Consider the following 26,151-nt stretch of genomic DNA (forward strand, 5'->3'; position numbering starts at 1 on the left):
TAAAAATATTTCTTATTTAGCTGAGTAAAAACAATTTACTTCTAATATTCAGTGCTATTTTCTATTCATTGTCAACTGACTTGTAATATCTATAACAACTATAACCAAGTCTTTTTTTAATGTATAAAGTGGGAATACATTTTAAACGTTTGTATTGGGTAGGTATCCTAGGAAAAGATAGCAGGTATTCTCTAGGATAGTTCCTATACCGGCGTTGCCATAGAGTCAAGCTAAAATAGGCTGATAAGTGATGATGCACTGATATGACATATTTAATTAAACTGTGGATTATTCTTAGCTTCATAGAAATACTTCCAATGGGGAAGTGAAATTTATTTTGCTGGGTTCTGTAACCTTTCTGATTTATAAAATTAGTAACTGGCCTGGTACAAAGTAGGTACTCACATTTTTATTAAATTAATGAATTAATGAATATGATTAACTGCATATAAAATAAACTGTTCATTTGCATTTCATCTAAATAACAGTTTGTCTAAAACTTGAGTTAAAAACTTACTGTTTTTCACTACTTTTTATTAAGGAAAAATTCATGTAAAGTTGTGTTATGAGGTCTAGGTAATTAATTTTTGTCTCATTAGCATTAGGATTAATTAAACAAGGTGAAAGAGAAACAGAAGTTTTTCTCTGAAGTCATGACCTGGCCTAGCAGTGTTTTTTCTCTGCTGCTTGTGGATGGTCAAGTAAGAAAAGCTAGTTTTTCTAGCTCAGCTAATCTTGATTGACCCATCCACCTGATTTACTAATTTTAAGATTATAAGTGACCTTAGATATCATCTGTATCAATTACCTCAGTTTTATAGACAAGGAAACGGAAAGCCAGAGGAGTTAAGCAAATTGCCCAAGTTTTCATATTTATATCGTTCCTAAGGCAGAATTCAATATAACAGTAGTTATATACTCAGTCTCTCTCAAAGTTTTAGGACGTGTTAATTTGATTATCATCATAGCCAAAATATAAATTGTGACCACAAGCTTTAAGGTTTTATGGAGGTTTAATTACTATGCACCTATGTCTTTATAATAGTAATACTTTATTTTGAAATGTTACACTATCTGGCATAGAGTAGGTGCTCGAAAAATGTTTAATAATTGAGTGAGTCTACGTTAGGATATATCGTTGCTAAATTGCACCAATTTTAGTTACTAGACAAAATCTGACTAAAAGAATATTTACATTGTAAACTAATAATATATTTTACAAGATTGGAAAAAAGCGAAGATCAGTTGAAAATACTTACCGTGGAGCTTCAGAAGAAATCGAGCGAATTGGGTAAGATTTAGAGAATAATATGTGTACATTATAATATTGGCCAATTATAAAAACATAAATACCATTTCAGAATAAAATATAGTTTTCCCTCTGTCATTTACCAATAGTGATTATTTATTTTATTTTTCAAAGATAGAAAGACTATTCACTTTTATTATGCAATTCATAGATATCTAGAAGTATAAGGAGCTTAAGAGATGTTTCTAGTCAATTTTCCTTATTTTAGGATTCAGAGGTCTTAATAATCTTAGTGAGAAATGTCTGTTACATTTTAATTTTAAAATTTCATTGATTAGTCATGTTGGATTATGAGCTATTTATAGGAACATGTGATCCTATTTTATCATAAGATGTTATTACTATTCAGCAACTCTCATGGCCAAAAGAGATAGAAGTTCTATAGTTATTTTGTGAATTTATTACCATTTAGTTAGATAATTCTAACAACTCTGTGCTTTATATTTACAAATCTTCATATCTACAAATGTGGAGAAATATAAAGATGTAAAAACTTTTTTCCAATGTAGGTGAATTATTTTTGTAAATTAAAATAATTCATGAATTGGCAGGTGTTTTTCTAGAATATCCCCATAACTTTCCATAAGCTTTATTATAAGCTTTGAATACTTGTGTAATTAAAATAATGATATTTTAAAATGTGATATTTCCACACTGAGTTATTTGGTTGACCTTTTAAATGCTATTTATACTTTTCCTTTTGTAATGCTTAATTTTATACTACAGACTAGACTAGCCTTTAAACATCAAAAATTGCACTATCCAGTGATACATAATTTAATTATTTTATGTTACAATGGTCATAAATGCATTTTTAATCCAATTTTTAGATCTTCCTTCAGAGCTTAAAGTATTGTTCTACCTCACTGCATATATCTTTCTTTAGAATTGTTCAATTGAATATTGTAGCCTAAGGAATACTTTTAGTCCTTCAAATATCTTTAATGGATATTTATTTGTAACAATTCAGTCTGATATTGAAATTAAGTGGCTGTTATTGTCATATTTCAAAATCAAATGCATAATGTGATTTTTCTCATACTAATATATTATTCTAGCACTGTGGAGCAGTTATATATGTGCTTCTTAGCATTATCTTAAGTGCTGTGGAAACATAAACAAGAAAATACCATGCTCTTGAGAAACCTGTATTGTGGGAGAAAGGTTGGACCCGTAAACCATTAGACAGCAATGTTTCTAAAATGAAGGGGTGGGAACAAGAATTCTATTAGAAGGGAAATAAATATTAGGACTTCTATTTCTATTTATTTATATGTTCTACACATGTTTTGTAATGAATAAAATCACAATACACATTTATATTTCACAAATTTACATGTTCTACACATGTTTTGTAATGAATAAAATCACAATACACATTTATATTTTACAAATAAAATATAAATATATATTTGCATTTATGCACATTTATATATTTGGGGTGAATGCTCAGAGATTTCTTATTGATGGAGATATGTTAATGTTGATAACAAGAGGAAGCCAAAGGTATTGATGTAGATTGCATAATTGGAAAAGGTATATTTTTATTTAATAGAAGAGGTAGATTTTAAAAGTAGACTTTAAGGAATAGAGAGGCTTCTGATGGTTTTAGAGAATGATGGGGTGTGGAAAGCATTATGTATAGGAGAGTAGCATTAACAATAATGTAAGCACTTAACATTAATTTCTTTCTTTCTTTGGCTAATGGTATACAGTAGTTCTCAAAACCAAAAATCTTGGAGGATTTCTGTATTATTCTTCCCCCTTTACCTTTCACTTCTAATTCAGATTATTCAGTGCTGTTGTTTCTAACTCTTAATATCTAGCTCATAAAATTTAACTAATCTAACTTTGACTCTTTCTCTTTTTCTTCCTCTCCACAGACCTAGACCAAGTCAGGTCTTCATTTCCTCTTTCCTGGTTTTTAGAGTTTCAAGCACATTCTCTTAGCCTAGCAGAGGGGGGATGCATGTGAGCAACATAATGGAACACAAGTTGTATTTGGCAGATAATCGGCAAACCATACTTCATGTTACCGTCATTTGTTTTCCTCTTAGTTCACGCTTGTTGTATTTACTAGGCTTCTATTTGCTTTGTCTTTCTTTCATTAACCTTCTTTCTTACTGCAATAGCCCTCATTCTTATTCGTTTCCTTGCTATACTTTGCATTCTTTCTTGATTGTATTTCTTAGGCTTACATCTTGGTTAGAGTATTCATCCATCTGCCCCCATTGTTCCCTCAGCAGTCTCAGTCACTGACTGACTCATCCTAAGATCACTTTTTTTCTGTGTATTTCTCAGATACAGCTTGCTCTACCCCCTTTCTTATACCTTGACAATAGGTCTGGACCAGACATCTTTTACTGGAACTAATAGCTGTAGCTTGATAATCCACCTTTTTGTTTCTAATATCATCTACCGTTTGTTCTTTCTTTGCACTGATGCTACGGTGTTCTTTTAAAATTACAAATCTGACTATTTTGTGTTGCAAATTTAAGAGCCATTTTATTGCTCAAGTTCAAACTTTTAAAATATCAGCTATCTTCTCATTGCTCATTTAAAGAGAGAGGGTAGTGCATTCCAAGTTAGTTAAAACCAACTTTTAATACAAAATCTTGGTGAAATAATTTTTTTGCAATTTCTTTACTTGGTACAGTTTGCTTCTTCATGCATCTCCTATCTTGAATTCAATCTGATACTGCTCTAAATTGCTCCTGTGATCACCTTTCTATGTTTGTACCTGTGTTTGCTTTCTCTCTGGTTATGTAACAGATTTTCCCTTTAGTATTTTCTGTTGTTGCTGCCGCTGCTTATTATTAATCTATTGATATTATATAATATAATGTGCATTTAGACTTAGATGTTTATTCTTCAATTAGTTTTGGATATATAATTAGGATCATAACAGACATGGTCTTTTTTCTCATGAGATCTACTTGGGGAGACATAAAATAATTACAAATAATATTTAATTACAAATTGGGATAAATGCTATGAAGGAAATGAAAATGATGCGATGTAAGAAAATAATAGGGCCTAATTTAGATTTGGCAATCAGGGATGGCCTTCAACTGAGACCTAAAAAATAAGTGAGATTTAGTGAGTTACAACATGTGAGTTGGAGAGAGCTTTTCAGTCAGAGGGAAAAGCACATAGAAATGCTCTGAGTGTGAAGGAGCTTGGTCAATTCAAGTAACTGAATGAAAACCTTTGTGACTGAGTGTAAGAACTCACATGTAAAAGGGAATGAAATGAGTTTAGGCCAAATTGGATAGGGCCAAGGAAAGAATTTTGATTTTATTCTAACAACTAAGGAAAACTGTTGAATGATTTTAAGTAGAGGAATGACATGGTCTGGTTTATGTTTTTAAAGGGTTGCTGTAACTTCTGTATGGCAGGTAAAATTGGTGGTGGGTGGGGAGTTCTGGTAGTGAGTAGAATTAGAACAATCCAAATAGAACAAGGTTTGGAAAACCAAAGGGAGAAAAGTAGAGTGGTTAATAGTATCAAATTCCAGAAGGCTCCACAATAATGAGGACTAAGAATTGCACCACAAGGTTCTCTTACATCAACCGCCTACGAGTTGCACTGTAAGAAGCAACAACCTCTCTCCTTCCTCTTACCTGTCTGCTCGGCAGCTGCAAAGCAGCAACCATGCATGAGTTCCTCTCCATCCATGTTGGCCAGGCTGGTGTCCAGATTGGCACTGACTGCTGAGAGCTCTACTGACTGGAACATGGCATCCAGCCTGACGGCCAAGTGATAAGACCATTGTAAGGGGTAGATAACTCCTTCATCATGTTCTTCGGTGAGACAGGCGCTGGCAAGCATGTGCCTAGGGCAGTGTTTGTAGACCTGAAACCCATGGTCATTCATGGAGTTCACACTGGCACCTACTGCCAGCTCACCCCGCCCCTCTGTCCCAAGCAGCTCATCACAGGCAAGGAAGATGCTACCAGTAACTATGCTCATGGGCACTCTGCCATCGGCAAGGAAATCATTGGCCTTGTCTTGGACCAATTTGGGAGCTGGCTGACCAGTGAACAGGTCTTCAGGGCTTCTGGGTTTTCTACAGCTTTGGTTGGGGATCTGGTTCTGTGTTCACCTCCCTGCTGATGGAACGTCTCTCTGTCTATTATGGCAAGAAGTCTAAGCTGGAGTTCTCCATTTACCCAGCCCCTCAGGTCGCACAGCTGTAATTGTACCCTACAACTCCATCCTCAGCACCCATACCACCCTGGAGCACTCTGTGCCTTCGTGGTTGACAGCGAGGCCATCTATGACATCTGTCATGGAAACCTCGATATTGAGCGCCCAACCTACACTAAATTGAATAGATTGATAGCTCAAATTGTATCCTTCAGCACTGCTTCCCGGAGATCTGATGGAGCCCTGAATGTTGATCTGACAATTCCAGACCAACCTGGTGCCCTATGCCTGCATCCACTTCCCTCTGTCCACGTGTGCCCCTGTCATCTCTGCTGAGAAAGCCTACCATGAACAGCTTTCTGTAGTGGAGGTCACCAGTGCATGCTTTGAGCCGACCAACCAGATGGCGAAATGTGACCCTTGCTACAGTAAATACATGGCTTGCTGCCTGCTGTACCATGGGGACTTGCTTCCCAAAGATGTCAATCCTGCCATTGCCACCAAGACCAGCACAGCATCCAGTTTGTGGACTGGTGCCCCACTGGCTTTGATTACCAGCCTCCCACTGTGGTACCTGGTGGAGACCTGGCCATAGTACAGTGAGCTGTGTGCGTGCTGAGCAATACCACAGCTATTGCTGAGGCCTGGGCTTGCCTGGACCACAAGTTTGACCTGACATGTACCAAGCGTGCCTTTGTTCACTGGTATGTGGATGAGGGCATGGAGAAAAGAGAGTTGTCTGTGGTCCATGAGGACATGGCTACCCTTGAGAAGGTTGGTGTGGATTCTGTTAAGGAGAAGGTGAGGAAGGAGGAGAGCAATATTAAAGTTAAAATGTCACAAAGATGCTACTTTTACAGGGAAACTTATTCTGTTTTAATCATTGAAAAGTTGTAATCTAATTAGTTAATTTGTATGTAGCAGTGTATACTCTCATATACAATTACTGGCCTGTGCTTTAAAACACAGTGCTTTGTTACAGACCCAATGTGTCCATTTCTCTGATGGGTTTGAATAAAGTATTCTGTCTTAAATGGGGGAAAAAAGAATTGCACCAAAAATGGTTATTGGTGATCTTTGAGGTCATCGTTTTACTGACCTCATGGAGATAGGCATTGATTTTACATGAGGTTAAGAAAGCAACTTGTAGATAAACAGGAATTTGCAAACAAAAAAAATTTGACGGTAGTAAGAAAGGGCAGAAAGATAAATCAGATACTTTTATATTCATATAGATGTTTAGATGTGATGGAGGTCATTAAAAATTTTTCTACAGAGAGTCAGTGGACATGAGTAATATAGTAACTAAAGTCTTAGAGGAGATGGGAATGTCCAGATCCAGAGTACAATGGTCAGAGTTAGCTTGTGTTAAGTGGATCACTTTTTTAAAGTTTGGAGTGAAGATTAAGAGGCCAGATGTTTAGATAGTGATGAGTTTAAGGCAAATGTACATGCTGAGTGACCTCATTCCAAATATAGTTTAGATAGATAGATCACTTATTTTTTTTAATGAACTTTGGGCTCATTTGATGGTATAATGAACTTTGTAGAAACATTATTAAGATTTATCCATTATTATTTTGATATGGTTCTATGGATTTCCTCTATGTTTTATGGTACTCTAGTTGCATTAATCCATCTCTTAGTTTTTTCCTTTCAAAAGATATTCTTATTTCTTGTCTTGCCTATACTTTTAATCCAATTTTTAACACATTTATGTGCTTTTGCTTATTTTAGAAGAGATGACTAAGTTTAAAAATAACAAAGAAGTAGAACTGGAAGAATTGAAAAAAATCTTGGTAAGTTTATAGTTTCTCTTATTAATATATAGCAATTACTTTTCAAATCCACTGACTTAGACTCTCACACTATAGATGTTTTAAGCTAGTTTTTTTTTTAGCTAAATATAAAAAAAATTACATTTGGTTTTCAGGTAAGCCACATTCTTATCTGTACTAATTTTTATACATCTTGGTAACTGTTCTGGTGTCTTTATACTCTTTGAACATGTGTTAGCAGTACATTCAAATAAGATCAAACATGCGTGTTATGTAGCTGATTATAAATTTTGTGTGTCTTTGATACCTTTGAGCCACACAGCTGCAATTTTGAGATAAATGTGTATGATACATATTCAGTACCTAGCTTTAGAGTTCTGGTAGAATCATGTTTAATGAAATCGTTAGGATAAGGCTTCCTTATATTTTAATTGATTACAATGTGTAGAGAGAGCATAGGTTGGCAAACTTTTTTTTTTGTAAAGGATTAGATTGGAAATATTTTAGGCATTGGGGGCTATATACAGAATGTTAAATCTCTGCTTCTACCCCTTTTATGCCCCTACTCTCTTCCATGTCTTCTTTCTTATTTTTAACAACCTTATAAAAATATAAAAATCATTCTTAGGTCAAAGGCCTATGAAAAGAGACTGCAAGCTGATTTTGTCCTGCAGGCTGTAGTTTGCCAACTCTTGCTATAGAAGACAATATTGTTTATGATTATAATTATTTAATTTTGAGTTTAACCTATCACATCTCTACCTGATTTTACAACTCTTAATTCTTCCATCTCTTGATAAGTAATTTTCTCAAATGCTTATCCTTTCTGCATTAAATTGCTTTTGCACAAACTCTTATAAATAATAATGTTTACATTGCTTTCAAATTTGATAATGGATACTTATGCTTTGTCTCTGCTTAAATATCAATTTTTTAGGAAATCTCTCTTGATATGCTTAGCTAGTTTAAGTCTTAGTAAGGCTTGTTCCTATAGCACCCTGAACTTTTCCTTTTACAGCACTTATCACAAATGAAATTATTTTTGGTATAATTATTTAATGCTTTATTTACCCTTTAGACTCTCCCTTACTTAGCACAGTAGATGGCACATAGTAGGTGCTCAGTGAATAAATAGTAGAATAAATGTATGCTCCAATAAAGTTTAAGAACCTGTGTCCTATTTACCCTGTAATGTCAACACAGTCACTGATACTTTGTAAGCACTTTATAAATAATTGTCCAATGAGTAAATACTAAAGCATTGTTTTACTATAAGGATTCACTCCTATACAGAGAAGGATTGGTTTAGGGTTTTGTTATATTTGAACAGCAATAGAGCATAATTAATTTCTTGGTCCTTAGAATCATAATGCTCTGATTGATGTTCAGCTCTTTACTTATCTGGATGACCTAGTGCAGTTTTCTTAATTTCTGGATGCTTCAGTTTTTTATTAGTGAAATTGGGAAAATACAGACCTCATGGGTGGTTGTGAGGGTTAAATAAGATAATACATTTACTCATTTAACAAACGTTTGTTGAGTTCCTATTATGTTATATCTGAGGATGCAAATGGATGCATATTCTGCTTTCATGGAGTTACAGTCATGAAATAACCACACAAATACAAGCAGTCATTCAAAGGTAATATTAAAATGGTGATAAGGGCAATAAAGGATTAGGTCACAACACTATGAGGCCTATAATAAAAGGATTTGAGCTACTTAGAGAGGTCAGGAGAGGCTTTTTTTTTTTTTTAAAAGTAAAGATTGAACTGATATCTAGAGAAGAAAAGGAAGAGCTTATCAAGCAGAGGAAATATTCTGGGCAAAGGTGCTTTGATGGGAAGGAGCATGGTGAGTACAACATGAAGTGAAAGAAGAGTGTAGTGCAACGTGAGGCTGGAGAGTTGGGTAGAAGGAGCCTGGCAGTTCATGGCCTTGAAAGTCACATCAAGAGAATTTCTTATTTATCCTAAGATGAATGGGAAATTCTAAAGAATTTCAGCAGGGAGTGACTTGCTCAGATTTGCATTTTGAAAAGCTCATTTGGCTTGCAGTGTGGCGAACAGTATATTAAGATAGAACAGTTAAGACAATCATAGTAGTCAGAGGAGAAATGAATATAATTTAGGCTGGGAGGTGGTATAGTAGTGAGAAAAAGTGGGTGTTTTTGAGAGAGATTTATGATTTAAATACTTTGGATTGATGTTGGGTGATATTACCATTTGTTGAAAAGGCTCTCCTTTTTCCATTGAGTTGCTTTTGCACATTTACAAAGTATCAGTTGGCCTTGTTTGTGTGGGTCTATTTCTGTACTATTTCTGTTTTCTTTGATCTATTTGCCTATCCATTCACCAGTGTATCAATGTCTTGATTCCCGTAGCTTTGTATTAAGACTTATATTTGGATATTGTGATTCTTCTAGTTTTATTATTATTTTTCAGAATAGTTTTAACTATTCTAGTTCCTTTACTTTTCCATGTAAAGTTTAGAATCAGCTTGTCTATAAGAAAATCTTACTGGAATTTTGATTGGAGTTGTGTGAAATCTATAGATCAAGTTGGATTGGATTGATATTACTATGTCGAATCTTCTAATACATGAACATGATGTCTATCTCCATTTATATAGAGCCTGATTGATCCTCTCAGTAGTATTTTGTAGTTTTCAGCACACAGATCCTGTACATGTTATGTTATATTAATGCTTAAATATTTATTTTTAAAGGTATTTAAAATAATATTTAAAAATATTTTTCCAATTTTACATTGCTAGTAGATGGGAATATGACTACTTTATGCATTGACCTCGTATCTGCAATCTCGCTAAATTTAAATTCACCTATTCTAACAGTTTTATTTTTCAAATTTCTTAAAATTTTTTGTATAGACAATTGTGTCTGCAAATAGGGACAGTTATATTTATTTTTTTCTTATCTAACTGCACTGGCTGAGACTTCCAGTGTGACATTGAATAGGGGTAATGAACATGTACATCTTTGATGTCTTGATTCTAAGGGACATCATTCATTGTTTTACCATTAAGTATGATGTTAGTTGTATATTTTTTGTAGAAGTTCCCTTCCATTCCTAGTCGTTGAGACTTTTTATTATGAATCTATGTTGAATTTTGTCAGATGCTTTTTCTGTGTCAATCGCTATGATCCTGTGTTTTATCTTTATACTGTTAATATGGTGTATTACGTTGATTGATTTTTCAAATACTGAACCATCCTTGCATTTCAGGATATATCCCACTGGTATGGTGTATTATTCGTTTTCTATGTTGTTGAATTGGTCTTGTTAATATTTTGTTAAGAATTTTTGTGTGTGTATGTTCATGAGAGTTATTGGTCTGTTGTTTTCTTTTCTTGGATGATCGTTTTTGTCTGGTTTTGGAATTGGCTAATTCTGGCCTTATAAAATGAGTTGGGAAGCATTTCTACTGTCTAGAAGAGATTGTGTAGAATTAGTGTTATATTTTTTTCCTTTAAATGTTTGGTAGAATTCTCAGTGAAATCATCTGGACCGAGAAATACCTTTTTGGCAAGATTTTTAACTATGAATTTAATTCCTTTCATTGTTATAGAACTATTAAAGATTTTGAAGTTTATGGTTTTTAAGGAATTAATCCATTTCACTGAAGTTGTCAACTTTCTGTGCATAGAGTTGTTTGTAGCATTCCCTGTTATCCTTTTAGTAAATTTTTGCACTTTTTGAGCCATATGGTCTCTGTTGCAGCCATGCAACTTTGCTGTTTTGGTCAAAACATGTATAGGTAATACATAAATAAATAGATTGGCTATATTACAAGAAAGCTTTATTAAAAATAAGCAATGGCTGGATTTGGACTGTGGTCTGTGTGACCCTTGGTTGTCTAGAACGTTGGATTCAATTCTAGGTACCTTATTGAAGTTGATATATTGACAAAGTGAGCCCATCCTGTTGGAATGAGGTAATTTAAAACTATATCATAAGAATGATAATAAGAATTAAAGATTTTAGATAGTTAAGAAAAAAGTTAGGGAATGATGATAATACTTTTCAAATATTTATCAGTTATCATGTGAAAGAGGAGTTAGACTTCAATGTGATTAAGGAAGGCAGAACAATGACCATTGCATGAAAGTTATAGGGCAGCACATTTTTGTGCAATAGGACAAACAGAATTGATAGAATACTGAATGACTAATAAATGCTAATAAATTGGTGTGATTTATACTTAAGTTAAGGTTTGATTTCAATGACCTGTATGATTCTTTTTAAATAAGAAAATTCCAGGACTCTGTCCAATAAGTCCTCTGTTAGCATATTTAGTTTTAGAATTTATTTAATAATGACTTGTTTTCTCTTTTTAAAAATAATTTACCCAAAGAGAAACTCATAATCTTCACAACTTTATTTAGGCAGTTTGATTATTTTGAATATGTGTGTGCTTTGGGTGTCATGATTTGTTAATTTTCTTAAATAGGCAGAAAACCAAAAGCTTTTAGATGAAAAGAAACAATTTGAGAAGATTGCTGAAGAATTAAAAGGAACAGAACAAGAACTAACTGGTCTTCTCCAAACCAGAGAGGTTTGTTTAAAAAGGATACATTTTTCTTTCACATATTTTGTTAGTACAGATTTACAGAATAGATTGTGGCATAGCTATTAACGTTATGAAAGATTTCTTCACAAAATTCCTTTTAAAAGTATGTGTTCCTGCTATATTTATTATGTTAATGATTGATTTAAAACACATCTAGAGAACCTCCCTCCACATTACATATAATGTGGGAGAGAAGGTCAGCATTTAAGATATCAATAGTATTTGCATAATGCCATGGCTTATAATAATTACATTTCTTGATATCTTGAGTATATCTTAATTGATACATTTAAAAGTGAGCCTTTATTAAGTTCTTAGTTTACAATAGTTTTTGTAGTGCTCATGTTATAATTTTAGAATGTTTTTTGTTTGAAAAAAGTATGTTTTCAGTCTATAACAGTATTATATTGTAATCATATTTTTATTATAGTAAGAACAGCTTAGTTTTTAAAATACTAATTTTATTAATACATTTCTTTTTAATAGTCTAACATTTTAATGGAAATGAATTACTTAGTAGCATAAAAATGATAAACATTTTTTATAATAGGTAAATATAATTTTACTGGTTGAGCTTCAGAATTTTAAAGTGGAATTTACTTATGTTGCATTTGTCACTGCTTATTTTAAAATTATAATGGTTATGGCATTAAATCTACTTAAATTTAAAAAATTCAACATATTCTTACCAATTTTTCACGAAATGTATGACTTAATTCATAGAATGACTAAATTTTTTAAGTGAGAAAATTGTAAAGACATTTACTGTGGTTATATATGTTTATTTTCCAGAAAAAAATACATGATTTGGAAATACAATTAACTGCCATTGCGACAAGTGAACAGCACTATTCAAAACAGGTTAAAGAACTGAAAACTGAACTTGAAAATGAGAAGTATGTTTTCTGTCATAAAAAAACTATGTAGTCAATTCTTAAGCTTTCTGGTAGTTAATAAATTAGTAAATTATGTTAAATATTTATTCAGATGGGCTTAAAGTTGTATTTTATTCTTAAAGATCAAAATAATTTATCAAGTTTATTGCTTAGGGAAAACATATGTCATTGACGTAAAAAGAGATTACATCATAAAGCTGAGAACTGCTTTAGATGAGTATATTTTCTTGGAGATATTTGGTTTCTCATAAAAATAATAATTTATAGTTGTAACCAATTATTTTGGTTGTTTTGTTAAATTATTTCATAGGTTTGTATTGATGAAATGACAAAATACAAATTCATTTTTTATATTGTCCAAGTAGAATATTTAATCTAATGATTCACCTACTCAGTAAGTTTAATTACTAGAGAAAGTGGGAGGAAATAATTATTGTGTTATTACTCAGAGAGAAGTAAATTCAGATAATCTAGTGGTGAGCTTGATTTTTCCTTTTTGGTTTCTCAACTCTAGATAAAAATGAGAAATAAGCAGTTTACTCAGCATCTTATTTCTTTCCTTTCAGCTCCCGTTCCTTGCTTGTGGTTCCTTTTCAACAGTACTTTTTAAGGGGCTTTGGGTAAAATTAATCTATTAACCAAAATCCTTTTTAATGAATAGACTGATCATTTATTAATTTATGTTATCCTTGGTGTGTTTGCTTTTTCAATCTTTCATTTTTTAATGAAAACTTTTATGTACTTTTTGATGAATTTCCAATATTGTGAAGTAGGAAGAGATAATAGGTGCTCCTGAAATCATTCTGTAGAGCTACATATTCCCCTTCCTTCATTTAAAATTGATCCTGGTTACAACCAATAACTGCAGTAATCTCTTCCAGTGTAGAGCATTTGAGACATTGTAAGAGCAAGACGATATAAAAAATGAATTTGTATTTTGTCATTTCATAAAGGTTTGAATAAAGGTTAAACTTAGTTTTCTTTATTTTAATTAAAATATTTTAATTAATAATAGTCATGCCTCACGTACTACTTTAAACAAATCACCAGAAGTTTGAGACAGTATCTAAGAGTCTACTAAAGAGAAAAAAATTATATGAGGAAAATAACATATCCTTCAAAATTTGTGGAAAAGTATGGGTAATGAGGTGTGGGGAATATGCAAGGAAATGTATGACATCTTGAAAAACTTATTATAGAAAAATTTCAAACATGTACAAAGTAGAATCAATAATGTAATGAACTAGAATGTACTTATCACCCAGCTTCAGGAATTATTAACTAATGGCCAAACTTATTTCATTTATACTCCCAGCCCTTTCTCCCTTGTCCCTAAGATTATTTTGACTTAAATTTCACATCACGCAATTTCAAATGTAAATATTTTGGTATGACATGTTTTTTAAAAACAGGCTTAAGAATATTGAACTAACTGCAAGCTGCAACAAGCTTTCACTGGAGAATAAAGAACTAGCACAAGAAACAAGTGATATGGCCTTAGAGCTCAAGAAGCGGCAAGAAGATATTAATGTGAGTTGAAAAAAGTACCAGTGAGTTTTCTTATCTGTAAAATTAGGAGGTTAGAATAGATGACCTGTAAAGATTCTTTCAGCTTTAAAAGTCTGATGATGTTAGAGCTGATGCTTGTTTTAGAAGAAAAATATACATATTGATCTTAGATGGTCATGATGGGCAAAAGAATACAGAGGCTACTACCCATTGGTAATGTTAATCTATTTTCAGGCATCAACATTTTTATAAAGTATTTATTCATCGAGTATTTATTAAGTAAATTATATAAGACACTGTGGAGGATACAATGATGAATAAAATATCCTTCCTCTTTAGGAGCTTATAACTGAATAGAAAAACATAAATGCTCAAATAACTTAACAAAATAGTGTATGTGTTGCTTTGGGGATGAACTGTTATCTGAGTTTACAGGATGACTTCTGCCTAGGTAGAAGAGAAGGCTTTAGAGAGAATATAGCATTGATTTTAGCCTTAAAAGATGAATAATTATGAGTTCAGTAGGTAACAATGAGTGGAAAAGCAATTTTCCACAACAATATAAACAAAGTATACAAGTCTCAAGGATTACTGGAAAACAGCAAGTAAGACTTGTTTGGTTAGCTGCTGTATAGAGATTGTTAGTGCAATAAACTAAGGCTGAAAAAGTAGAACTATGCAAGTTAAATGGCCTATTCTTTTAATTTATATATAACTAAAAGAATTTTATACTGCTAAAGGTCTTAAATATTAATTTCAATTTTATATTTGTTGAAACAAAATAACATAAACAATATTAATTATTTCTTTAGAATAGCAAAAAGCAAGAAGAAAGAATGTTGAAACAAATAGAAAATCTGGAAGAAACAGGAACACAATTAAGGCAAGACTAACGAGTTAGCCTTTTTTGGCAAAAAATTTTAGTATTTTTTATTAATTTGTTAAAGTTAATTTATAATAAACTTATATTGAATATAATGTAAAGTAAAAAATCAGACTTATATTACTGCTTTGTAATTCTGTTTAAAAATAAAGTTATAATAATGTCTGTTTTATACTTAGTGTTGAAATAATGAGATTAGATATAGAGATTAATTTTAAAGCATGATAAACTTTCTAATACTTAATATTTATCTAATTAAAATGTATACCAATCATATGCCAGAAAATTTAGACGAGAAATAAAAAGTTTAACTTTATTTTAAGTATTATTCATGTTTCTAAGTGTTTTCACAGTCACCAATTTTTAATGACTGCATACGAGTCAATCAAAAGGATATGACATTATTTATTTTCATCCTTTATATTTTGGATATTTGTATTTTCCAGTTTTTCACTCTCATAAGCAATACTGTAGTAAATATCTTAGCACATGCAGATCTTTTCCTTATTTTGAATTTGATAGGATAAATTTCAAGCAGTAGAATTTATTGAGTCAGAGGATTATTTCAAAGACTTTTGATAGAAATGATTTCTAATAGGTTATATCAATTGTAAACCATGCAGTAAAACCAATATTGCAGGAAAATACTGGTTCCAAATTTTTTAATTGGTTTTGTGTATTATTAAGTAATTTGATAATAGATAAAAATAACACACTTTTTGCGATTTATAATTTTAATTTTTTTGGAATAAGCTTTAGAATTTTTCATGTTTGCTTGCTAGAATGTCTTCTTTCTAAAATTGCTCATACCTGTTGCCCACTCTATTTTGTAATCTCGATTGTTTTCTTACTGATTTAGTTAAGCTTAAAAAAATATTAACCCTTTATCTTGTTTTATTTATAGCACAGATGTCCCCCAACCTGTTGTTTACCTTACACTTTGGGTAATTTTTTGTCATATAGAAGTTTTTTGATTTTATATTAAGTTTAATTGTCTTTCCTTTAAAAATTTTTCTCATTGCTTTTATACTTAGAAATTTTTCTTGCCTGAACTCAAATATTGAACTTTTCTTTAGTTCTTTTTATAATTGATATATCGATATTTAGTTTATCTTTTTCTTTTTCAAATAATAAAAATAATTTAAGAGGTCAATTAAAAAACTTTTTTATTGGGGTGACATCAGTTAATAAAATTGTATAGATTTCAAGTGTACAATTCAATAATATGTCATATGTACATTGCATCGTGTGTTCACCACTCAAAGTCAAATCTCCTGTCACCATATATTTGACCCCTTTTATCCTCATTTACCTCCCCGACTTTCCCTCTGGTATCCACTAAACTGTGGTCTGTGTCTGTGAGTTTTTGTTTGTCTTGTTCATTTGTTGCTTTCAGTTTTATATCCCACATGTGAGTGAAATCGTATGGTTCTCAACTTTTTCTGTCTGATGTATTTCGCTTAGCATGATAATCTCAAGATCCATCCACATTGTTGCAAATGGCATTACTTCATCTTTCCTTATGGCTGAGTAATATTCCATTGTATATATGTATCACGTCTTCTTTATCCAGTCATCAGTTTACTTCTTAACATAACTATTGATCTATGACCTATTTTTTGATATGCATTGTTTTCATGTTTATTATTTTATAAATAATATATTTTTTAGTATTTTAAGTTTTTAAAAATCCATTAGTAATTTAGATGACTCACAAAGATGTAGGGGCTCTAGTTTGTACTTACATTCTGAAGTATTGAGTTTTGATTTCTTATATTTGGTTAAAGTATGTGATCATTAAAACTAACTGCTATTTTAAATTATTCAAGATCTCCTGCAGACCTAATATACCTCCCTCATAGATTTGTTTGAGGATTATAAGTTAATGTGAATAAAGTGCTGAGCACAGTGCCTGGCACTTAACTTAATATTTTCCAGATTTGAAAAGTCATCTTTTATTATACTTCTAATGATGACTTTTGTCTTTTTTACTCAATTTTCTTTAGAAGTAGCTGTTACTTATAGATTGAATCTCTGATTAAGCCACTGTACATTTTGAGCATAAAAAGTGAAGACATATTTTAGGGAAAGGCTGCTTTTTTTAGAAAGAGAATTTGAATTATTTGGATAATTTTTTTTTGTACACCTACTTACTCTGGACATATAGAACTCTAAATTTAAATATATTTAGTAAAAGTAGTACTATGCCAATTAATAGTTAATAGTTAAAGAGTAAATATCCTGGATTTAGTTTTCACAATGCCAGTTATTCTGCACAATTGAATACCATTCCATGCATACAGTTTAGACCCAGAAACATATTAGTAGTAGCAAGAGAGACTGCAATTAGAAATAGCTTCAATATCTGAGACAAAGCTCCATTGTTATGTGCAACAGACAGATTTTTAGTTAAAAATTAAAAAATATTATTGTGACATTGATTAATAACAGAAATTTCAGGTGTACAGCATTATACCATGACATGTGTACGTGGTGTGCATACCACTTGAAATCGAGTTTCCTTCTATTACGATATATTTGACCCCTTCACCCACTTTGTCTTCTCTTCACCTCCCTTAAATTTTTTTGAAAGGGTAATAATACATGCTTATGGTACAAAATTCAAAGAGAAAAAGGAGCACATAGGGAAAGAAAACTATCTTACTAGACATTTGTCTTCCTGCTATTCAGTTTCCCTCCCCAGAGGTATCACTGTTGCTCTTGTATGCGTCCAGAGATGCTCTATTACGTATATAAGGATATATTCGTGCAAAATCTCAGTCATGTAGTTTTTCATTAAAATCACTTGTATTCGTGTCTCTAATTTATTAGTATAAAATGTCTTAGAATGATGACTTATTTATGACTACGAAAACAGTAAAGTGAAACCTTGACTTAAATAAGAAACAAATATTTCTTTTCAGGAGCTTTTTTTTTTTAATGAAAAAATGAGTCAAAGGATCCAGATAATTAATTTAAAAATAAATGTATAAATTAATTTAAACATAGGAGTGAAGTGTGTATATTGGTATTTATGCATGAAAAATTACCAAACAAAATGAAAACATAAACCAACAAAAAGTAATAACTATTTTAGAATCTAGAAAGGGAACAAAATGAAAATATAAAATTTATCACAATGTCACTCTTCCATTTCCTTGAAGGAATGAACTGGAATCTGTGAGAGAAGAACTAAAGCGGAAAGGAGATGAAGTTAAATGTAAATTGGACAAGAGTGAAGAAAATGTATGTTATATGGACTGTTGTGGGTGGTTAACTTTTAAAATATAGGCAAAGTTTGGTTATTTTGCTTATATGGTATATATCTAGAAGATATAGTGGCATAGTTTTAAATTTCTTTTATAAATGTTCAATATTTAATGTTGATTTACATTTTAGGCTCAATAAAGAGGCTCATGCTCTAGTATACAGAATATACCGATAAATTGAGTAATAAGTTTGTGATGTGCTTTGATGGATTTGTTTTTAACAAGTTGAAATAGAAGATTTTTAGGGCATAATGTCATGAAAGTGGAATAATATAAAGTATATGACATGATTATAGTATATAACATTCACAGTAGGAGATAATTGTACCAAAATAGAAAGATCAAGCTAGATTGTGTTTTTACATTCATTCGATAAATATTATTGACTACTTACTATGTACCAGGTGCTGTTCTGGTTGCTGAGTTTGGATTTCATTTGTTCTGGTAGACAGTGGTGACCCAATTAAGGTTTTTTATTAGTGAAGTGATATTTTTAATTTTTAAGAATGAAATGAGGAGAGGTGAAAGCCAGTGGAATCAGTTCAAAGGCTATACAAAAATAGTCTTGAAACCTCTGAAAACAAGTCTTCGAGCGGACTCTAGTCTAGTTTAGTTTACTTACCTGTTCCTGAACCAGACATTGTGGTTAGGGGATAGAGTAATTTGGCCAAGCCTGAGCTTCCTGTCCACTTCTAGAGACAGATCAGCCTCCATATGTGGACTGAGCAGGATTACCGTGGAATTTACACTAAAGGAATCTTTGCAGGAAAGGATGGTGGCCAGGACAAAACATAGGTCCTCTATAGAAATGCTATTGGAAACCATAGAAGGGCATCTAATCCAAACTTGAATTAGGACAAGCTCCCTGGAAGACGTGACATTTAGTTTGAAACTTTAGATTAATAAGAGTTAGTGAAAGGCAGAGGGATAGACACAAGTATATCAGAGAAGAGGAGTATTCTAAGTTAAACACACAGACACAACTCAAAAAAACACACAGACATTATATTCAAAGTTTGAGGTGACTTGGAAGTATGAGAGAGCCTGTCATATTTAAACAACTATAAAAAGTTCTTCTTGGTTGAAAGGTAGAGTTTAAGATAGTGGTGATAGGTGGAGAGAGTAGGGACAGTTGAGAGTGGGGAGAGATGCGGGTAGATCATTTAGGCCTCATAAACTGTAGGAGTTTGAGGTTATTGAAGAGTTTTGGCCTGAGGAGTGTCATATTTATACTTTGGAAAGTTGTAAGACTATTGAAATAGTCCAAGGATGAGATGAGCCTAATGGACCAGGAACATATTAGGTTCTTTGTATATGTTGTTTAACTGGAAGTCATTTTCGTCCTCATTTTACAAATGAAATCAGACCTCTAAAGGGTTTTAAAAAACTTTGAAAAGCTACATGACTAAAGAGTAAGTATGGCCTAACACTCGTTAGACTATTACATATTTTTTTCTCTCGAAAAGCTTTTTATTTTTCCAGTTTCATATTTATTAATTAAATTCATACAGAAAAAAGGAATTTAATTTTCTCAAGACTTAGTATATAATTCACTACTTTAAAATTTATATCGGAGGCCATTTCTAAACACTAATCTTGTTGTTCGTGATGGGGAAAAACATGAATCTGATATTTAATGTAAAATAAAAATCCTTCACTAAGAATGTAAATTTATTTTACCAAGGTAGAAAGTATTAGTGGTGAAATAAAGGGAAAAAAATGAAATGCAGGACAAGTTGCCAGTATATTTAAGCTTTCCATAGTTGGATTTCAGTTTACCTGTTGAAACAGTTTCCTAGAAAGAATCCAAGTTGCAGATATTTGTCTGACATTGAAATTCATTACGCTCTTTTTTCCCCCCAGTCTATTACCTTAGTTCAGACATTTATTATTTCATGCACACTTTGTCTAAGCCTCGGTTTCCTCATCTCTAAAATGGAGATAATACCTATCCTTTTTATATCATTGTGTCGTTACAAGGTTCTGATTAACAAATGTTTGTGGAAGATATATTTAAAAGATAAATATTTATAAAGAAGGCAGTTTTAAAAAATTCAAGATAAATTTGGAAAGCTGATATAATATTGCAAAGTGATACTGGGCTAAGATAAGAATGAGAACATTAATATATAAACATTAACAAAGATTGTTTTTTAAAGAAAAGATACTGGAATAAACTGGGAGAACTGATAATTATTTTTGTAGAAATGTAAGACTGAGCTTTATAACTCTTTCTTAAAGATACTTGGAGAAGAAAATTGTAATTCTGTTAAAATTTTTAACCTGGTATAAAATAATATTTTTTTAGACTCGAAGCATTGAATGTGAAGTTTTGAAAAAAGATAAACAAATGAAGATATTAGAAAACAAGGTATTGTCAAGTTATAAAAATGTTGTAGATAGAGACTTTGTGGCAATATATGTATGACTAGGTTCTTTAGGGCAAGCCTTTACACTTTTAACAGTTTTTACACAAAGAAGTCTTAATTCTCCTTTGAAGGCTTTGAAGAATAATGGAGAGGTTTAATTGTAGGTTTCTTTGAAGAGGCTCTGGGTTTAGGAGTTTTGCACAACACTTCAAAGAGCAAAGTTTCAGTAAACTATTCTTTAGTTATCTCTTCCCTTTCTCAAATTTCATACTTACAGCAGCTGCATTTGTTGTGGCTATCTTTAGAGTGGTAAGATGTTTTTAAAAATCATTTTTAGATATCTCTCCCATCTCTCAAAAGAGCTGCAGAAAAATTTCTGCTCTCTTTATGTCAAGTGTTTTTACTGCCTGACCACCCAGCCCAATTCACTTCTTTCTATATACCTCACCACACACTGGTCCTACACTTGACTTTCTGTGTAGTGAATAGTCCTCTGGAAAGTATAGTTCACTTTCTGAAGTTCTGACCACTAATAACACCATTATTTATTTTTTTTTTTTACATAGAATTCTGATAAATAAAACCATTCATTTCTGTGCACAAGAATTATTTTACTTAGAAATGAACTGTGGTAGTTTAAAGCCTTTTCAAGAATTTTCGAGCATTCCACCAAATATATTTATCTTAATTAATCCTAAGTTCCGAGATTATTTAAATTTCAAAGGATTGGCAGATGAGGAGATGCTTGGGCATCAGACATAGGCTGTCATAAGGATTAATGGTTGGGATACCACTAGCTCCTGTAAACTGCTCCAGCTGAGAGATCACGAACGTCTATTGGCAAAGTGTGTCCTTTCTAAAAAAAAAAAAAAAAAAAAAATTTGAAAACTTATGTTACTTTAATTTTCATTAGCTTATTCAGAAAGCAGGGAGAGTGAGATGGGGCAATCAAAATAACATTTAAAATTGATAGTTCTGATGTCATTGTCATTTCAGCAGAGTATACGTTTTTGGGGGGGAATGTATAGTAATGCCAGTTATAAAGATGGTTTTTTAGGAAAAGTTTAGTAGGAGAAAAATATGGTCATCAACATTAACTCTTAAGGGTGTAAGTTTAATTGTCTAAAGTATAGAGAGATATTAAGTGTGCCCTCTCTTGGACAAAGTTATAATTTGGTGATGCTTCAAACTTTGCTCACTTCCACAGTCAAGACAAGTTTCCTTCTGTACTCTTCTGTGTGACAGATTTATCTCTTGTTTACACTTTCACTGAGTAGGTAGTCCTTTGAGTTTGTGGCTTTATGCAGGATTGTCTTGTCAGATTCTCTACCTTTAATGAGCTCTAAATTTTATCTCCTATCTACCTTTAAAGGGTATTCAGCAGATAACCATAGGCCAAATGCTGGCTTTGGTGCTAGCCCCAAACCTATTATTACTTTAAAGTTATCATTTCAAGTGAGCAGATTCTGTACTTTCTAGCCATTTATCTTTAAATTATGTTTATCAGGAAAGTTGTTCAGAATAAAGTGGCTTTTTTGCCAAGAATAGAAATCCTTGATTTTTTAATAAATAAAAATTGTATACAAAAATAGTTTCACATGCTAATATGTTTATATCTGTCAAATTGGCATGAAAATCAGTAATTTTTTTTTCACTTTTCTGTAGCTTTGTTTTCTTTTTGAGTTTTCTAAAATACATCATTTGTGGCAGGGGAGGGATACATTAAAATTTAGATAAAATAAATCACTTATAAACAGCAGTGCCATATATTCAGTTTCAGAATAGTAGCTATGACTGCACATGAGTGTTGCAAGAAAAATATTTAACAGAATACTTTGTTTTAATGAGTGAAACTAAATATTTTTTTTCATCGGAGTTTCTACTTTACTGGAAATTAGAACAATTTACATATCTGCGATATTTTAGGACTGTTTTTAGGGTACTTCAAATATTTTGGGGGCTAATGCCTCATTCCAATTCTGCATGTGTACCTAGGTAAAGTTGTCCATCAAAGTGAGATATAAAAAAGTGGTTTAGCTGGTATTTCTTGAACAGGATTTGGAATATAGTTAGGAAGAGACATAGTATCATATTATTCCCCTTCCCCATATATAATAAGTTAAAGAAATCTCAGATATGAAAGATGGAGAATAATGAGTAAGAAAGAAGACAAATTGTAGTTAATCTTACCTCTGACTGTGGCTTCTTAAAATCCAATTAATATATTTCAGCCTTCTGTTTAGGATTGATCAATAAGCATATTATTTTTAAAGTAGTTGAATTCAAATATCCTTTAAGTAGATTAAGAATTGTTAAGAATTTTAAATTTGTATTGAGATAATCTTTATTAAAATTTGTACTTGTTCACATAAGTTTAGACATAACTGGAATTATTTAACAACATGATTTTTGAAGTGATCTCTGTGTTACTTTAAGTAATATTTTTATTAGTTTGAAATTATTTATTTGGCTTATTGAATAAAATAATTATAATTTCTCATAATTTTTTAGTGTAACAATTTAAGGAAACAAGTTGAAAATAAAAGCAAGCATATTGAAGAACTCCAACAGGAGGTATGTATTGATTCTTAATATCAAACTATTAAAAAAATTTTTTTTACTGCAGGTTTTAGAGAATAATGCTTTTCTTTTCTTCAGTAGTTTCAGTCTAAGTCAGGTAGCAGTGCAAGTTTGAATCACTTTGGTACTCAACATAATTCTTTATTTTTCTTTTAACAGAATAAGGCCTTAAAAAAAAAGAGTACAGCAGAAAGCAAGCAACTGAATGTTTATGAGATAAAGGTATTTGGAACCTTTATTTTTGTTTTTAAAATATTAATAAATAATTGAGATAATAGGAATTTTATACCCGTTATGTTGTAGCAGTTATTTTCAAACATCATCTTTTGAGATTGTGGGAATCAACCCTTTTAATTGTAATAGAGTGCTCATCTGTGACATAGCAGCTTAAAAATATATGTGCATGTGTATGTATGTGTATGTATCCATACTCCTTACCCACACATTGACAATTGAGATTGAGTAGTTTTAGATGGAGCTTTGGAATCTGCATTATTAAAGAGCTCCATATACGGCTGCCCTGCTATACGAGGGGTTTGAGATCCATTGCCTTTGTAGAAAACAAATTAAAATCCTGGAATGTAAGCTCATGATGGTCAAGGCCTATTTTGTTTTTCCTTTTATTCCCAATTCCTTGAGATACAGTTTATATGTAATGAAATGCATGATTTTAATTATACAGTTTGATGAGCAGTAACAACATGTAACAATAGTCAAGGTATAGGATCATTTTCATCATCCCAGAAAGTTTCCTCATGTCTTTTTGCAGTCCAAACCCTGCTCTCTGGAGACCACCAGCCTTCTACTTTCCATCTCTATACATTGGTTTGTCTGTTCTAAAACTCCATTTAAATGGAATCATGCCAAAGATATTCTCTTTTTATCTGGGTTATTTTGCTCAGCATGTTCTGAGAGTCATCTATTTCCTGTACATATCAAAAGTTATTATCAAAAGGTCTTTTTTACTGCTGGGTCATATTCCACTGTATGAATATAATGAATTTGTTTACTTAGTCTCCTGTTAATGGACATTTGAATTGTTTCTAGTCTTTTATCTTATGTGTAAAGCTGCTATGGACATTCTTGTACAAGACTTTTTAGTGGGCGTGTTTTCATTAAGCAAATATCTAGGAAAATAATTCCTGAGTGATAGAGTATATGCATGTTTAGTTTTATAAAAAACAACCAAATTATTCTCCAAAGTGATTTTCCACTCCTTACAGTAATGTATGAGAGGTCTGGTTAGTCCATATCCTCACTCATGTTTGGTGTTAACAGTCTTTAATTTTAGCCATTCTTGTGGGCAGAGCCCAGCTTCATTGGCATTAGACCTGTGTAGTCATAAAACATCCAGTACTTAGTTTCCTGCTCTGTTGTTTTCATCTTGAAATTTTTAATAATTTTTGAACTATACCCATAACCAAGACCCGTTATATAGTTTGCATGGCTCATTTTGCATTGAACCATGCAAACTATATAACGGGTCTTGGTTATGGGTATAGTGATATCTCATTGTGGTTTTATTTTTCATTTCTTATAAGTGTTGAACATTTTTTCATGAGCTAATTAGTCATTTGTACATTTCTTTCCTCAGTGAAATATCTGTTCAAGTCTTTTGTCCACTTTTTAATTTTTTTTTGTGTATGGTAAAATACACATAACATCTCAGCCTTTTCTAGTGATATATTCGTTGTTGTGTAACCTATCCCCAGGACTCTCTTCATCTAGTAAAACTGAATGAAGCTCTGTACCCATTAAACAACTCCCAGTTCCCTCCTCACAGTTCTTGGTAATCTCCATTCTCTGACCTATGAATTTAATTACTTTAGATACCTCATATAAGTAGAAAAATATAGTATTTGTCTTTTTATAACAGCTTGTCCATTTCTGATAAAAAGGCAGTTAGAATTTTGTAAGAGATTGCTTTGACATCTTTTCACACTCTTGATCAAAGGATACTACCAGGAGAAAAGAGTCAAAAGACAACCCACAGAACAGGAGAAAATATTTGCAAATTGTATATTTGGTAATAATCTAGTATCTAGAATATATATAAAGAACATTCGCAAAAGAATATATATAAAGAACAATAGCAAAAGCCAATCACAAAAGGACAAATACTACATGATTCCACTCATATGAGGTACCTGAAATAGTCAAACTCAGAGAAGTAAAGATTAGAATGGTGATTGCCAGGGGCCAGGGGGTAGGATGGGAATGGGGAGTTGTTTCTCAGTTTGCATAGGTGTCAGTTATACAAGATGAATTAGTTCTAGAGATCTGTAGCACAGCATGGTAACTGTGGTCAACAGTAATGTGTTGTGCACTTAAACATTTATGAAGAGTGTAGATCTCTTGTTAAATGTTCTTTTGACACAAGATAAAAATCAAAGAGACAGAAGGAAACTTGGAAGTAATGGATGTGTCTATTACTTTGGTTGTGGTGATGGTTTCATGGATGTATGCATAGATCCAAACTCATCAAGCTGTATACATCAAATATGTATGGTTTTTTGTATATTAGTTATACCTCAATAAAGCTATTTTTTTAAAAAAAGAATATGCATTTTCTTGAATCACATGGGTGTTCTGTCCAAATGGAAGTTACTTATTGTAATAAAACATACTGAACTGAGACCAAACAATTTAAATATTGTTGAGAAATTCATTAAAAATAAAAATATGGCTGCTTGTATATGTGTTTTAGGAGAGAAGATAGATTTTATGAAAAATAAAGTACACTTCTCACCATATGAAAAATGTAAAGAAAATGATTCAATCATTAATAAGTAATCTTCAGAGATTCCTAAAACAACAAA

General features: G+C 31.8%; 1 protein-coding gene and 1 pseudogene across 1 annotated transcript in view; both read left to right on the forward strand.

Annotated features, from left to right (window-relative positions):
* Positions 1-26,151, forward strand: part of SYCP1 (synaptonemal complex protein 1) — a 71,813-nt gene that overhangs the window by 23,250 nt on the left and 22,412 nt on the right. Inside the window, exons 14-23 of the mRNA XM_039841280.1 lie at positions 1,224-1,291; positions 7,196-7,257; positions 11,707-11,811; positions 12,619-12,722; positions 14,135-14,252; positions 15,044-15,114; positions 18,279-18,360; positions 20,692-20,754; positions 23,264-23,326; positions 23,492-23,554. Coding sequence (XP_039697214.1) covers positions 1,224-1,291; positions 7,196-7,257; positions 11,707-11,811; positions 12,619-12,722; positions 14,135-14,252; positions 15,044-15,114; positions 18,279-18,360; positions 20,692-20,754; positions 23,264-23,326; positions 23,492-23,554 — 799 coding nt within the window. The remainder of the gene's footprint in view (positions 1-1,223; positions 1,292-7,195; positions 7,258-11,706; positions 11,812-12,618; positions 12,723-14,134; positions 14,253-15,043; positions 15,115-18,278; positions 18,361-20,691; positions 20,755-23,263; positions 23,327-23,491; positions 23,555-26,151) is intronic.
* LOC120585073 (tubulin alpha-8 chain-like) lies at positions 7-7,126 on the forward strand (annotated as a pseudogene).

The sequence above is a fragment of the Pteropus medius genome, unplaced genomic scaffold (genome assembly GCF_902729225.1).
Source record: "Pteropus medius unplaced genomic scaffold, Ma_sr-lr_union100, whole genome shotgun sequence".
Classification (NCBI taxonomy): domain Eukaryota; kingdom Metazoa; phylum Chordata; class Mammalia; order Chiroptera; family Pteropodidae; genus Pteropus; species Pteropus medius.